This window comes from Gadus morhua, chromosome 5 (genome assembly GCF_902167405.1).
Source record: "Gadus morhua chromosome 5, gadMor3.0, whole genome shotgun sequence".
Classification (NCBI taxonomy): Eukaryota; Metazoa; Chordata; class Actinopteri; order Gadiformes; family Gadidae; genus Gadus; species Gadus morhua.
The window spans coordinates 12,353,473-12,369,701 of record NC_044052.1 but is presented as its reverse complement, the minus strand read 5'-3'; the positions used below and the strand labels follow the sequence as shown (position 1 = coordinate 12,369,701).

The 16,229-nt window shown below is 50.4% G+C and overlaps 1 protein-coding gene across 2 annotated transcripts in view; it reads right to left on the bottom strand.

Annotated features, from left to right (window-relative positions):
- Positions 1-16,229, bottom strand: part of itpk1b (inositol-tetrakisphosphate 1-kinase b) — a 33,210-nt gene that overhangs the window by 5,913 nt on the left and 11,068 nt on the right. For both annotated transcript variants that reach the window (XM_030356716.1, XM_030356717.1), the window contains 5 exons: positions 13,276-13,401; positions 9,601-9,718; positions 2,125-2,223; positions 1,168-1,208; positions 703-868 (listed from right to left, as the gene is read on the bottom strand). In XM_030356716.1, the coding sequence (XP_030212576.1) occupies positions 703-868; positions 1,168-1,208; positions 2,125-2,223; positions 9,601-9,718; positions 13,276-13,401 (550 nt within the window). The remainder of the gene's footprint in view (positions 1-702; positions 869-1,167; positions 1,209-2,124; positions 2,224-9,600; positions 9,719-13,275; positions 13,402-16,229) is intronic.

Here is a 16,229-nt window from a genome sequence, read left to right as displayed (position 1 = left end):
GACACTAAGCGAGGAGGAGCCGGAGATCGAACAAGCAACCTTCCCGTTCCCAGCCAACCCGCTCTACCTCCTGAGCCTCACGCCGCCCCTGTCTTCAGGAGCGTAGTTCACCTGTTTTGTAACCATGGAGCCCGAGTGTCTGTCACGGACAGCAGATCGTACTCCACTGGCCAGAGAAGGGAAGGGAAAGGCCGCCGGCCGTCCCTGTGGGGGAACCCTGATGTCGGGGCGTGCCAACTCTCTGTAACCAGCCGTGCCCCGCGCCGCCTCGGCCTCACAGGATTAACACCGCGCGCTTTGCATGGACAACCAAAGTAGACCGCTCGCTCTGCCCCCGGCGCTGGTTTGCATGGGGCTCTGCTCGCCGCTCCACATGCAAAACGCCGCCGAGGGCAGCCCAGACAGCGGAGCACTCAGGGAACGCGGGCCCGCCGGCCTGCGGAGGGAATCCTGGGACGCCGCTGGACATGCAGCGCGCAGCGGGACATGCAGCGCGCAGCGGGACCACCCCCTCAGTGAGGGTCACGATAACGCCGGGCAGCTGAGCCGCTCTGCTTCCTCGAGGGCCGGGTACAGCAGATGGCGGGGAGCTATAAACAGACTTTCTACGGGAACCACCAGAGAGGATTCTGGAGATTCTTTGGAGAAGTTGGGCCGGCCGGCCGGCCTACGTGCGTCCCCCCCCCCCCGTCCCCTGCTCACCTGCGGGTCCGAAGGGGAAGTTCTTCAGGGAGGGGCGCTCCACCACCGTGTAGGCGTCGCCCACCACAAACACCTTGTAGAGCACGGCGTTGTGGTTGATGAAGCTCTGGATCACGCAGGGCGGCCGCACGTTTATAAGGTCCTCCTCGCTGAAGATGATGGCCATCTGGGCATCACACAGACGGAAAAAAATACTTAGAAAACATGGTAGGAAAAACTGCCCCCAGGGCGTTGTTAAAATTGTTCAGGGTTCAAAGTTCAATGTGGGTGTGCGTGTGTGTGTGCGTGCATATACGTTTGTGTGTGCGTGTGCAGGAATGTGGAAAATCCAGCCTGGATGGCCGTAAAGCTAGCCGGCTGATCCGGGCCCTTTGTTTGGGATAAATGCCAAGCCGCCATAGAGAACAGTGTTACTGCTTACACCGAGCAAACCACCCGAGGGCCGCTTCACCTCTGACCCCTTACCTCATGAGAGTTGGTTCCATGGGCCACCCGTGTTTTGCAAACTGAAAAAGAGCGAGAGAGACACAGTCGAATGTTAGGAGGGAGAGGGAGCGCGGTGGAAAAGGACAAAAGGGCCAGCGACTTTTTCGGTGACGACATCCAAAAGAAACCTGTAATTTATTTCATTAAAAGGTCGTAGAAGGAATATTTTCCCCGGCTTCCGACCACAGTGAGACGGTACCAGAGTCGTTTGCCTCCAGCCAACATCCCTGATGAGATTAGCAGCCCGGTCCGACCCTGTTATGGAGACCCGGGCTGATAAACACACGGCACACCGCACATTTAAGCCATCAGTTCACAATCTTTGACAGTTGATAGTGCCGAAAATGTTAATCACTTTAAATGAGTCGTTACGTTTCAGTTGGTAGCATCATCATAACATTGGCTCTGATATCCTGAGTCATAACCAAAGTAAACAGACCCAGTGTACAGTAATAATTGACTACCCTAGGTAAAGGCAGGATGGGTTACGCCACTACTAGTGACTGACCCTAGTAGTGGGTTAGGCACTAGTGCTGTGTGAACTAGCGCTCCGGACCAACACAGCGCTGCGGACCAACACAGCGCTCCGGACCGACCCACAACGCTCCGGACCGACCCACAACGCGCCGGACCGACCCACAACGCTCCGGACCGACCCACAACGCTCCGGACCGCTCCGGACCGACCCACAACGCTCCGGACCGACCCACAACGCTCGGGACCGACCCACAACGCTCCGGACCGACCCACAGCGCTCCGGACCGACCCACAGCGCTCCGGACCGACCCACAGCGCTCCGGACCGACCCACAGCGCTCCGGACCACCCTTTAACAGCGGCCGGTGTCAAACGTTACTCCCTAGGTGGAGGGAGGGACCGGGCCCAGCAGTGCACACCCTGAAGGGCCAGAGACCGGTGGGGGGACAGAAGGACTTACTGAAGGGGAACGTGATGCCGTGTTTCCCGATCTGCTCCAGCGTGTCCGGGCCGCACTCCTGGTTCAGAACCATGAAGGGGGGAGAGCAGAGCCTCTCGTCTGAGGAGGAGAGGAAGGCAGGACGTAAGAGAGAGCTGGCTGGAGGTTAGTGGAGGGATAAGGCGGACTGTGCTGTGGTTAAGGCCTGCAGCCCTCAGCGGTGGAGCTGGAAAGGTCAGGGATCATACCAAACCAATCCGGTTCTAGCTGTTGAGCTCAACAATTTAACTCTTAGCTTGACAACACCCAAAAGCTTTAACGAAAACATCTCACCAAACCTTTAAAGGGTAATGTTATCGGTTCAATAAGCTCATAAATCTCACTGAAATCATAAACTAAAAGGTTGGTTGATAGCGAGCGCGTTCTACTCAACGAGCCAGACAGCGGCGCCAGCTCGATCATGTGGGATGACATTTACCGTACATAACAATAATACAAGGAGTTCTCATTAAGTCTTGGATTGAGCTTTATAGCTAACTATAAAGATACATGGACCGCGTGCGCCATCCGATGCGAACCTTCGGAGATAACCGGGCTAGCATAAACAACATTTGTTTGCGAGTCATCTTTATCTCTCCCAGCATTACGCCTCCTGCCACCCACAAGTCAAGGCTGGGTGACAAGCGCGTCCTGCTATCACAGTGGGACATTAGAGAGGTCGCTTTATCCACACCCCCGCTCACACTCACAAGTGACCAACACGCACACACACACACACTTTAACTGCACTTCGTTTTCATGCCCTTTCCCTTCCCTTTGACAGGATTAGCGAGAGAGCGAGTGACGCAGAGAGAGACGGACAGAGAGCCAGAGAGACGGATAGAGAGAGACAGACAGAGAGACAGACAGACGCACAGAGAGACAGAGAGAGACAGACGCACAGAGAGACAGAGAGAGAGACAGAGAGAGAGAGAGAGACAGAGACAGAGACAGAGAAGATGGCCCAAGGCTGTATCCTGGTTTCATTAAGCCCATCTGAAGGCGGCTGGCCGTGCAACTCGGCACCTCCCTGGCATCACACACACAGGGACACACGTTCAGGATTTCACAAACAGGTTGGACCTGCTCTGGGGAGGACGAGCGCTGCACGCTTACACCCAGCTCTGCTAGGTGACATCATCGCTGCGACTCTCTGAAGGCGGGAGGGAGGCTGACTGAACACCGTCTCTGATGGACGGCGTCCATTACCGACACGCAGTGAGCTCGGCTGCCGAAATAAGGGCTGAACGGATGCTTTTGATAACGCATGGCCTCCTCCAAGAGACTGACTGGGCCTCAGCACGCCTCTTTGGGGAGAGAGACTCAGGCTCTGTTTGCTGCTTCTGTTTGCTTAGGAGGTCGTTCAGTGACCTCTGGGAATGAAGAGTTTACGTTTGAATACTTCCTTGGAAAGGGTTTAAATAAACTGAATGAATGATTATGTACCACAAATAAGGAGAGCATGTACAGTTGTATATTAACAGCCCCCTTAAATAAATACACGTTATGGCAGCTGCCTATTATGGATGTGCAGCCTAATATTTCGTCTGCGTTTCCTTGTCTGCGCGCCGCGATGGGATGCTAGTGAATTTCCCCGGACTCAAGCCAAGGTAATAGCACCGGGCGTTGGTTTTCTGTGGGGCTCAGCGGGGTGGACAAGCCTGCTACGTCACCCCCTGCTGCGTCACCCCCTGCTGAGCTCAGGACAAACAGATCTCCCTACAATCTCTCTAGTGCTGAACGGCAAGCTCCTGACACACACACACACACACACACACACACACACACACACACACACACACACACACACACACACACACACACACACACACACACACACACACACACACACACACACACACACGACTGGCTAGTGTAGCCCAGAGGTTAAGAGTTCATCCAGGAAGTGGAACGGCATTCAAGGAAGCTTCCTGAAAAGTTTGCATTGTCAGGTTCTGGACCAGGTCCCATTCTGGATGTATTTGACTGTTCTTCCTTGTGATGTTCCTCCAGTCACGCTGTCTGTGGAGGAGCAGCAGAGCGAGGCAGATCTTCAGCCAGAGGCCTTGGGCTCAAGTCACGATGACTGCTCACTGAGTGCAAGTCCTTGTAGTCCAACGGCTGCCTGAGCTTCTCAAAGAAAGAGGGCAGGATAAAAAAAAGAGGACTTCCGAATATCACACTGTTTCCACTTAAGGGAGGCGCTGTGATGAGAACCTCTCCGTTAATGGAGGTCGAAAATAAGTCTCCCTCAGGGGATTGACGTGGAGCAGCATCACCCAGCCCTGCTCTGCGCCTCTGGCCTGCTCTGCTCCACTGCTCTGCTCTGCTCTGCTGCTCTGGCCTGCTCACTGTCAACTGAAGTTCTGACTCTAATATACATGTTTCTGGTCATGTGTTGTTGCTGGTTGGGTTAAGGCCGTGAGATGCACGGAGGCTATCCTATATTTCTGTCTCCTGAATGCTTGTCTTCCACAGTTGGATGTTTTTCGAAAGATTTGGTATTTTTCAACCAAGAATATCCTATGATCACTTAAGGGACGAGTACGGAAACTGTTTGAGATTAGTCCAGTATGGAGCAGGACGCTGCAGCAGTAAGCCGTTAAAACGCTCTGCGATCCATCGACAATGAGAGTCAACAAAAACCCAAAATTATCTCACAAATGGGTCCCAAAGACTTCCTTTAAGTACACCAATGACATTAGGGATGGAACTCCATTGGTTGGATATCCTGACAAATCCTATTCTAAGACCCAAATCTCTTGAGGCAAAAGTAGGCTGTACTTCAAACTAAATGTTCTATTTATATGACCTCTCAGTCCCATTCAGTAAACTTGATGACCTGTCATTCTCTCATCATCACAATGTAATTGTTTATTGCCAGCAAGCAAAAAACACTTTGAATCTAGTGCAAGGAAATTGCAATGCGTCTCAAAGTTAAGTAGCAGTATTTTGCTCACAGTGCGTATCTTTGTCACCATATGCGTTATCGTCCACAAAAACACTGAGTATGAGCATCCTGTATGAGTCGGACTCTACTCGTCTCACTGTTTCACTCTGCCGGGAAGCTCAGCACCAAAACATCCCTCACATAACAACATGTTCCTGTGACATCAGCCTTCCCCAAACACGGCTGATTTAGACCCCTGTCACGAGTAAAGTATCTCATAACTCCTAGCGCCACGTTCAAACCAAAACAACCATCACAGCTGCCCCCTGAGCTGAGAACTGATATCAGGAGCGCAGTGGGGATAAGTCAGATGAGAGTGTTCCTGCGTCTCACGGCGTCCCCGCGTGACTCCTGCTAGACCCGCGGCGGAGGGGGGTGTGGAGATCAATCTTCACCGCTGTCTAAACACCGCAGGCTACCCTCAGACCCAGCGGAGCCGGTTGCCAGCGGTTACAAAGCACCCATCCTTGTACCGTCAGCCATCTTTGGTTTCTCTCCAAAAGGTGTTGGGCATCTCCTCTCCTCCTCCACGTTTCCGCCTTTTTCTTTGAGGCGTCATTGAGTAAATAAACATCGCTGACCCCGGCCCTCTAGAGATGGGGGGAAACGTATGAAGGGATTGGGTGATTTGATAGATGCTGCACTGGCTTCTGTGTTCTGAGACGAGTATATTTAGCTTGCAGTAATTTGCATGTTGCTGCCCGTATCTCGTTGCCTAGCAACCCCCAGCATCCTCACTACTCCAATCACAACGTTGCAGATCGTGTATCGGAAGATAGAAGGAAATGTGATGGATCCTTCATGACATTGAGGGGAGCTTCTCAGTGGATGAGATGAATTGTTTAACGAGACACAGAGGCTGTGGGGTCAACTATGTGCAAGAGGGAGGAGACAGGAGTTGATCGTTCCTATGCTCAGTGTCTGATTCCTGAAGCTAATGCATTTAAGCTCATTTTAATTTGGCTAGTGAGAGCGTTCTCATTTGTTCCCAAGGCGTTGCGGTCCCAGGAGGTTTGGTTTCACCGAGGCGTCCCATTAACAAATTAGCAGGTTCCTGTGGGGTCGTGTTGTGACAATACAGCTCCAACACGTGAACTGATGAACGCCACTAAAAGGCCTGACTGCAGTCCGACTCTACCAATGGGGGGGTCTTCCATCCCACGGGAACTTCCTGATCCCAACCCCGCCCCCTCCCTATTCACACAGGCTTACCTTAAGTGGAGAAAGAATACCTTTAAGGACCGACGACGTACAATAAACGGCCTGTTGGTCTCCAAACCTGACGACAGTTGCTAGGTATGAAAACAGTCCGATGCATCAAAGCGGCGCGTAAACAGAGCGCCCGTCGACTCCATCGGCTTGTCTAAACAGCTACCTTGCTCTGTTTCTCTGAGGAAACACAAAACCGTGGTGGAGCGGCCAGGGGAGGCTGCGCGTGCGTTCCAGCCCCAGGAACCATGAATCACGCACACCTGGCTCTGTCCAGCGGCCATCCATTAGCAGGGCCATTGTCTGGCCGCCGTCCATTAAACAGACCATTACAATAACTTTATTCTCCCTCGCCCTGTTTGGAGTAATTCAAACAATTCCCGTAAAGCGGAGATGTTTGTGTGGCCCGGGAGACCGCCTCGCATCGCGGAGCGACTCCGGAGAAAGGGTTTGTATACACGTCTTTTAGTTTTGTTCTCTTTCCACAGAAGTGCAGGGTGCACCTCGAGTGCTTCCTGCCATTGAAGGCTATTCTGAGCGGCTCAGGCTGCCTCACATGGCAGCGCCTTTAGGCCTTCAGAGCCCGTTGCCTAGGCAGCTGGAGCCGCTCCAGAACTCTGTGCTCTCAGCTGATAAGCAGGAGGAAGTGACTGGGCCCGAGAGCGAGCGAGAGAGAGAGGGAGAGGGAGAGGGAAGCAGACTTTCTCCTCTCTGGCGTTCTTCCTCACATTCAACGACACTGTTGAACTCCACCATCAACGCCGTGTCCATTCGTTCTAAACTACGTCTGCGGTGTGTAGCTAATCACAGCAAGGGCCATGATAATTCCATATTTAAATGATCATCTTTCCCTCCAGTTGAAGTGGTAGCAGCACTTTAAGGTTCCGGGTTGCCGAGTAAAATAAGGTTTCAACCACACGAAGTCGTTGTGGGCAAGTCATTGCAAGCGATCGATGCAAGCACCTCTTGCGAGAGCTGCAAGGGCGCGTTAAAAAGATTTGCAATGAGTAGGCCAGCTTTCCTCTTTCATCATAGAGCACAGTCCCACAGTCACACCACGGGACGGACACACGTGCAGAGCCAGGAAAAGAGAGAGAGGAGGGAGAGCTAGCGGGATGCGGAGGGTGTTGTTACATAACCTTCATCGTCCCAGAGCGTGTTGAATATTCTTCAGAGATTCTTCAGGTTATTTTCAAATAAACTGCAGACAGTGTAAATGTCTGTTCCACTGACGAGAAGTAGGAGTTCTTCTGGTGAACATACAGAGGGGGTGTGTGTGTGCCTGTAAGTAAGTGTGTGTCTGCCTGTAAGTGTGTGTGTGCCTGTGTGCCGTTGTCATACGGTGGAGTAACAACATTTCCCTGCTATGTTGGGAGGAAATATTAAGAAGCGGACGACGAGTCCCAGGTGTGTTTACAAGGTGTGTAGGCGGTGTGTGTATAATGGAGGGGGGGGGGGGGGGGGGCGTGTCTGCTGCTGCTGCTCACCTCCTGTCATCACTCTGCTCGGCCAACAGAAATTGGCCCCACGTTTATAGACCCGGTGACAGGGATAGGTGCTAACGGGGCCAAATGAGGGGGCACACACACACACACACACACACACACACACACACACACACACACACACACACACACACACACACACACACACACACACACACACACACACACACACACACACACACACACACACACACTCAGCATACACCCACGTACACACACACACACACACACACACACACACACTCTCTCTAACACACACACATACAAGCACACACACACACACACGTACACACCACCACAAACATTCGGCTTGCACCCACGTACACACAAACATTCCGCCTACACACGCACACACAAACATTCGGCATACACACGCACACACAAACATTTGGCATACACACACGTACACATGTACACACTCTCCCCCCCACAGGGCCCATGGGTTCATGCAAGGTTCAGACAGGAGAGTGAGGGGAGATGAATTGCCGTCACACCGAGGGGGGAAAAATACAATTTGTGATGCGAGAGCTACGTCGGGCCGGGGATAAATCCTGGGCTCGGAAGCAGCAGGCCCCATCAATCTGCTGAGAGTGTGGTTCCACTCCGCCGCTCTCTTACTCTGGGCCTGGAGAGGAGACGCAGAGATTCTCAGTTCCTGTTCATTAATAACACATGTGCCGCAGGTTCACTCCGGCTCGCCTGCTATTTCGGATCACAATCCAGAGTTGTCGGCGTTTTTGTGTAGTAATGCTGATGGAGGCTGACAGAGAACTAGTGTTGCAGTGCCGTGCACATGGAGAACAGGCCCCGGCACTCGCACAACCAAACACTCTCACGGACGTCCCTTTGAGACCGTTGCATGGACTTGCATCCTCAAGCAGAACGTCCAAACACTTCTGATTCCAGCGCGATAGAACCGTTTCACAGAGGTGCCATCGCAGGACAACCAACTCATAACACACATTATGCTCTGCCACCTTCATGCACCAGGGCACATCGTCCGTGTTCAGAGTGAGATGTCTTCCCCAGTGAAGTCTTCTACCGATGGGCCGGCACGTCAAAAGAGCAGACTCCTGATTGACATGCAGAGCGACACCCCTGTCCTATGAGGATGCTCTGAAAAGGGTCTACTCCGCACCTAACCTGCCGACTTTCTCAACTCCAAAAAACGACCAAAACTCTACAGTGTACGTTAAGGGTCTGGTGACCCCCCCAGCTGTGATTAGGTGGGTCCTCCAGGGTCTGGTGACCCCCCCAGCTGGGACTAGGAGGGCCCTCCAGGGTCTGGTGACCCCCCCAGCTGTGATTAGGTGGGTTCTCCAGGGTCTGGTGACCCCCCCGGCTGGGACTAGGAGGGCCCTCCAGGGTCTGGTGACCCCCCCAGCTGTGATTAGGTGGGTCCTTCAGGGTCTGGTGACCCCCCCAGCTGGGACTAGGAGGGCCCTCCAGGGTCTGGTGACCCCCCCAGCTGTGATTAGGTGGGTCCTTCAGGGTCTGGTGACCCCCCCAGCTGGGACTAGGAGGGCCCTCCAGGGTCTGGTGACCCCCCCAGCTGTGATTAGGTGGGTCCTCCAGGGTCTGGTGACCCCCCCAGCTGTGACTAGGTGGGTCCTCCAGGGTCTGGTGACCCCCCCAGCTGGGACTAGGTGGGCCCTCCAGGGTCTGGTGACCCCCCCAAGCTGGGACAAGGAGGGGCCTCCAGGGTCTGGTGACCCCCCCAGCTGGGACTAGGTGGGTCCACCACGCTCTGGGACCAGTTGGGTTAGGGTTAGTGGGTGGGAGTGTACTGCCTACCTTGCATACAGTCCTCTATCTTGTGTATGAGCTGGTAGGACTTGCAGCGGTCCAGGAGGGTCCGGATGGCAGGGAGGGGGTCCAGGATGATGGTCTCGGGGTGGGCCTCCATGTAGTCCTGAAAAACACACGTCGAAACACATTGAAGCTAAACCCACACGCAAGCTTGAGATGACATGTTGAGGTGACGATCTCAACGTTATTCACTAAATAGATGCCAGTTCAGTCACCGTCCATCGGGGAAGGAAGTTTACACAATGGTGACGACCCAAAGCCATTGCATTTTCCATATCCTGAATGTTACTAACTGGGGGTAGGTCATTCCCGCCATGCATTCAAATCCCAAGCAGTGCAGTTAGTGAGACGTTTCCTTCACACAGCAGTGGTTGTTTGTTTGAAGTACTTCTTCAAGCAAACACTCAAGGGGCTTAACTGCAAGTATGTGCCCTGTGTGTGTTTGTGCCTGTGTATATGCATGTGTATGTGCGTGCGTGTACGCCTGTGTGCTTGTGTGTGTCTGTGTGCGTGTCACATGAGGCCAGTCATCCTTTGCCCGAGAGGCAGGTTGTTGTCGGACGAGGTCGTTCCTATCCCTTCTATTTCTTGCGTAACCAGACCCTTAAACCACTCCTTACCCAGCCGTCTTCTTCAAATATGTTCCCTTTTACACAAATCCCCCCCACCCCAACCCTCCCAGAGTTTCCCGCAGAAAATGTCTTGGGTAAGGTGGTGGGTTTGTTGTCAAAACGGGTGGGGGCTACTAAACAACATTGTCAAAAAATAACAACTGAAACAGGAACAGTAAAATAATTTGTGCAATTTGGACTTAACAAATATTTAAAAGAAAAGTGCTAAACAACATTGTAAAAATAACAACTGAAACAAGACACAATTAAAGGATTTGTTTGTTTCAACTTTGAAAATATTAAAAACTAAACATTTTCATTTATTTATTTTTTGACAACATAGTTAGGGCGGCAGGGCGTGTGGTGCTCAGGCCGCCACCTAAAATGCAAAGTGCATTTTCTAACTTTATTAGTCCTTCTAAAGGCACGCAGCACAGCCGCTGGGCTCCGACCGGGCGCCCCACTCCTCACACGACATCCTCAGTGTATTGCGTCACAGCATGTAAACCACCAGGTGTCCACACTGATCCGGGTCTGCTTGACAGGAGCCAGCGGTGGTGGCGGCGGCGGCGCCAGCAGACGCAGCCCAGGCCCCATGCCTCCAGGCAGCACACCGCCCTTGGCATGTGGCCTCTAAACAAAGCCTGGAGGTTTGTCCCCGAGACGGAGGAGCCATCTGTAGGATTTCCTGCAGCGTGGCATTGATCAGAGCCTGTCAGGGCGATATGTAAGACAGACTGAGGACAAAAAATAAAAACCCATGGAGAAATAAGCGACCCAAATGAATCTGCCTGTAGTTTGGAGGAGCAGGCTGCGGCGGAGGACCGAGGGCTGAACAGTGGTTCAGACACAAGGACAAGACATTAGGTTTCTAGGCGGAGAGGTGAGCAGTGATACACGCTGTTCCTCAGAGTGATGGAGGAACAGAGTGATGTTTTACTAGCAGAGGGAAGGAGGGAGAGGCATGCCTCGTGTTCAACCTCCTTTACATTCTAACCCCTGGTCTGCAGATCCAAACAACAGGAGACAAGTCATCGTGTTCAGGCCCTCTTTATTGCCCAATTCATATTTGAAACATGGTATCATTTTAATTACTCTTCCGACCCATTCTGAGACCCTACAGTAGACCTTATGGCCTGTCTACGGCGTGTTTTAATTTCCCCAAAACCTAACATGTGCACATCTTGCGGTCATTGTTGGTTTAGGTTTGGAGGGAAGCAAAGCCTCACCTTCCTGATAATGTCACAATAAAACCATAAAACGTCCCGCCCGCCGGCCGGTTCAAAGTTCCCCTCAGCTCCTCACCTCAGTCCCCCCCCCCCCCTCCAACAGACTCTGCACACGTCATTGATGTGCTCTGAATGATGAGCGGCACTGGCACCCGAGGTTTCAGGTTCACCTCTAATGGGCCTTGGACGGAGCCAGACTCCTGGCGGAACAGGCCGTCCCCCTACCCTGTTGCTACGAGCCTCCAGCCTGCTGGGGAGACTGAGTCAGCCCGGCCAGCAGAGGAGGAGGGGCCCGGAGTAGACCAATGGTGGCTGGCACAGAGCCGTTTCCATCCGACCGGGGTCCAATGTGTTTTAAAAGGGGGCCAGGTCTGCAACTAATGGATTGATTTTGTCGTTTCGATGAACGTATGACGTACGAGAACATAGATAATGATTACATCCTCAAAGAATTCAATGTCAGAATCCTGAAGGACTTAAGCCAACAAGACAATAAGAAATAGGGACCATCCCTTTAAGGAAATACCTAAGTAAATATTGAGGTAACACATACCAAATAGTCCTAGTCACTAAGGGACTGAGTGACTAAGTGACCAGCTTCACAGCTCCTCTGAGTCATAAAAGGATCAGAGAGAGAGAGAGAGAGAGAGAGAGAGAGAGAAAAGGATAGAGAAGGAAAGGGAGAGGGAGAGGGAGGCAGAGACAGAAAGACAGACAGAGAGCGAGAGAGAGAAGGAAAGGGGAGGCAGAGAGGGAGATGTGTGATCATGAGATGTGGAAATTCATTTTCATACCAAGTGTATTTTAAAAGTGTGAAGACCCAACCACGGTCGGAGTTGTGACACGACAGACTGATATAAGTTCCTGCGACAATCAATCACGTCTCACGGCATTCTGAAGCAGCACAACACCAGCATGATGGTCTTCGGATAGCATGAGGTTCACTGGTTCACAAGGTTCTTCATGTTGGCCTAGTACCTGACTTCTTGGTGAATTATCTATTTGAGATACAAATTAGCATCCGCCTTCAGCAGGTATGCTGAGAATTGCTTCATATGATTTTTCTGTGAATCCCAACAAGGTGACAATATATTTGGAGGTAGCTTACGATAAAAGTGAAAATGTAGACTGGAGATATAAAGACAGTTCATTACAGGGCCCACTGTCTCGTATAATGCTCTATCATTTGAAAATAAATTGATTGTTTAAAAACCAGATGTCTAGGATTAATACCATGTAATCCAACCCATTTGATCTAATCTACCACCAAATGTCAGTCTCAGCAACAAATAACAGATATTCTTTATAAAACCAAAAAAATGTAATCCAACCCATTTGATCTAATCATCCGTCCGGCTTCAACACATTTAGGAATAGGAACTGTTTATTTTTGGAGGCTGGAAGACGGCAGCAGAAATCTCGAGCGAGCTACAGTAGATCCAAGCAGTCCTGCCTCGTGTGTCCTACTTTGTGCGCTGATGTCAGGGTAGATATTTCTGCTATATGATGGTTATTGCAACCGATATAGACTAAAGTAGGAGTACTGTTTGGAAAAGAGTCAACGCGTTGTGGAGTCAAACTCCACAAAACCAAGCCTGGCTGCAAGCAGTTTCTGGCTTCAAGCGTTGTCGAGTGTTGAAAGAGATGAAAGAGAATCTTCTTCCCATCAAATTCTGTATTTTGTATACTTTGTATGCTCCGAACAATACATGGGATTCCCGACACATTACATTAATGCATAGAATGTGTACACCCACTGCATCCACACATGTTCTGTTCACACAAGTTGCCCTCTTTTGCTGAGCAGAACCCATTCCTACCTGCACTCTCTGCACCTGGAGCACGGCCTGCGAGTCGTTCTGGTCGGCCTCCAGGATGAGATCTGTCAGCTTGTGGATGATCACGTCCAGGGGTCCCTGCTCCTCCAAGGGGAGGTTGAGGTCCAGCTGGGAGGGGGGGGGGGGGGGGGGGGGGGGGAAGTCAGGGGTTAAAGGTCAAGGCTTCTAGGATGTGGGCAACACGTTCAAGAGCAAAAACAAAGTAGCTTCTTTTACGATACTGTGATGGTGCGTCACGACTCACGACCAACAATGAAGCCTTGTTGTTGGGTTTGGTTCTAAACAGTTTTACTATTTGCCTCAGTCCTGTCTTTTCTGGTTCTGAGTTCATAACTTAATTAGTATTTAGTTCTGCATGTGTTGATTGCTGGGGAAGGTGGTGCATGAAGGCCACTGATGAAAGACCACCAGTGCCCCCTCCATCTCAATGTTGTGTTTCTTCTACAGTTGTCTTCGTATTGTTTCGTGGTAAATAAATATATTATCCGTTCAATGTACTTTTGGTACTCATTTAAGTTCTTCTGGTGTAGCTGAGGTGACACGAGGCTGTAACTGGTGGGAGGTTTTCCGTTAAGGTAGTTGTCATTCATGAATTTAAAAACAGGCAAAAGTTGTTTATTTGGGATGTTGGCAATGAAAACAATTCACGCCTCATTTGCCAAGTGCTCAGCTGACCTGAAATATAAATACAAACCGACTCCTGTTCCCTTGGAGACCGGCTACAGTTTATTAAACACAACAGGAAAACACGTTCAGGTGGGGCGGTTCCACTTCATGTTAGAGAGATGCTTCTGGACCGTTTCTATGACATCCATCAGACATGTAAGGTGAGGGTAGTCCTGGGCCAGGACCCTGGGGTGTTCAGTAGACCAGCGACAGACCGAGCGCTCATCTACACCCAGGACGCTGGAGCCAACCCACCGGCCTGTGCTGACTCACTGAACCTATGAGCCAATCGTTTCTGTAGCCATAACAAATAACCCACAACAAACATCTGCTCCCTGATTGTTACTACTGCTAGTGTGCTTCTTAGTCATGTTCAGCTCGCTTTGAGTGTGCTAGGCCGCTTACGTAACAGGGCTGTACCTGTGGCCCATGCCTGGCTAATCTGTGAACAGGTGATTAGCAGATTACCTTTCACAACGGGATGGTTAGGCAGCACCTGCATCAACAAGAGCTCAGACTGGAGGAGGATTCCTTTAACAAGATCCCCCTTTGTACGGCAGACCCAGCGCCACCACGCCTTAGCTACACGGGCTGTTATCAATGGGAGGCCTGGGCCCGGCTGTAAACCCGTACAGCTCTGTTGGCTGAAGGGGGGGCGAGAGCCAGAGTCAATGAGGGCTGGTTAATCATCCCTGAAGAAGTGATGGCCAGATCATTAATTAGTTAACCCTTGGTCGAAGCTTCCAAGTCGATAAATAAGTGAATCAGACGCCGTGAAACATCTGACCCGTTTCTGTGTCGGGCACACAGGAACTGACTGAGGGCAGGATTCTGCTGAGGTGATAATGATCTCTTATCTGGGGGTTTGAGTGACGTCGTTCTATGTGAAATTATGAGTCATGAGGCAGAAATAGAATGCAAGTTTCTACACCGATTAAGCGTATCTGAATGTCAATGTCCTGTTAAAACGGCATCGGTGTCAGATAATTTCCTCATTAAAGGTTGATGTCCCTAAACATGCTATTTTGACTACTGCAGATTAATGAATTGTAACGCAGTATGAAGACATCTGCCTCATTTGGTTTCCCTGCTGGCAAGTAGGGGTGGGAAAAATAATCGATTCTTCGATGCATCGCGATTCTCGCTACAACATTCTGTTCGCCAGAGAGGGATCATTTTTGTTATTTTAAAATTATTGCATTTATCTTCAGTGTGTATTGGCAAATCTGATTTGTCTTGACACGATTGCGATTCAGCCTACGCATAGCATGCGCGCAAACTCACAGCCAGACACAAGAACTACTTCTAATTCAAGAGCAGCTTTTCCTTTAATGACATAGAAAAGAAAGATTAGAAAGAAAATAAAACTGAAACCTATTTTTTGCATGCTTCCATATTGTGTTATAATGCAAGCTGCATTGATTATTGCATTGTTCATAGAAAGTCATAATTGTGACAAAAGCTTTCTCTCTTATGAAATATTAGATAAGTTAATTCATCTGTTGATGTCGTTAATGATCATCACAAAAGTAGGAAGAGATTAGCAAACTCAGATGTATATATATATTTTTGAAAATCACGCTTCGAAATGTACATAAAAAAATTGTTGCATCGATAATCGCTTCAGAATCGAATTTTTGACCTCATAATCGGAATCAAATAGAATCTTGAGGTGCCAAGAGATTCCCACCCCTAGTGGCAAGGTTGCCTGAGGTCTGATCACATCCGTCCAGTAGCAACATGTTTTACACCAGGATTATAGAACATCTGCTTTACTAACTAGTGTTGAGTAAGCCCTTTAATAAATCTATTTAAAAAGGTTAAACAATGCAAAAAACCCTCTTTAGCGAGTGAGTCGAGACAATGGTACGACCTATTGGTTAAAAAGCCTCAGACATGACAAGCGAACAAAGAAGGGTTTAGAAATGTGATGGAGGAGGAAACCCACACTGCTCGCACCCTGAGAGCCGTGTGTTGAAAAGTCAACATCCATAAAACTCCATCCTGTCGCAACATGCAGACTGCATCCATGGTGTTCAACAACAACACTGCCGGGCCTACCAGAGGAGACGAGAGATAGCAGCAGCAGCAGCGTGCGGTCTGGGAGTGGGTGCATGAATGGGTGAATGTTAGGCAATATTGCAAAGCGCATTGAGTGGCCACTGGTTAGTAAGCGTTGTATAAATGCATTCCGTTTACCATTTAACTCTCATTTAACTATTTAGTCTCCCGCTTACACCACATAACAGGCCAAACCAACGTGCTCTGTG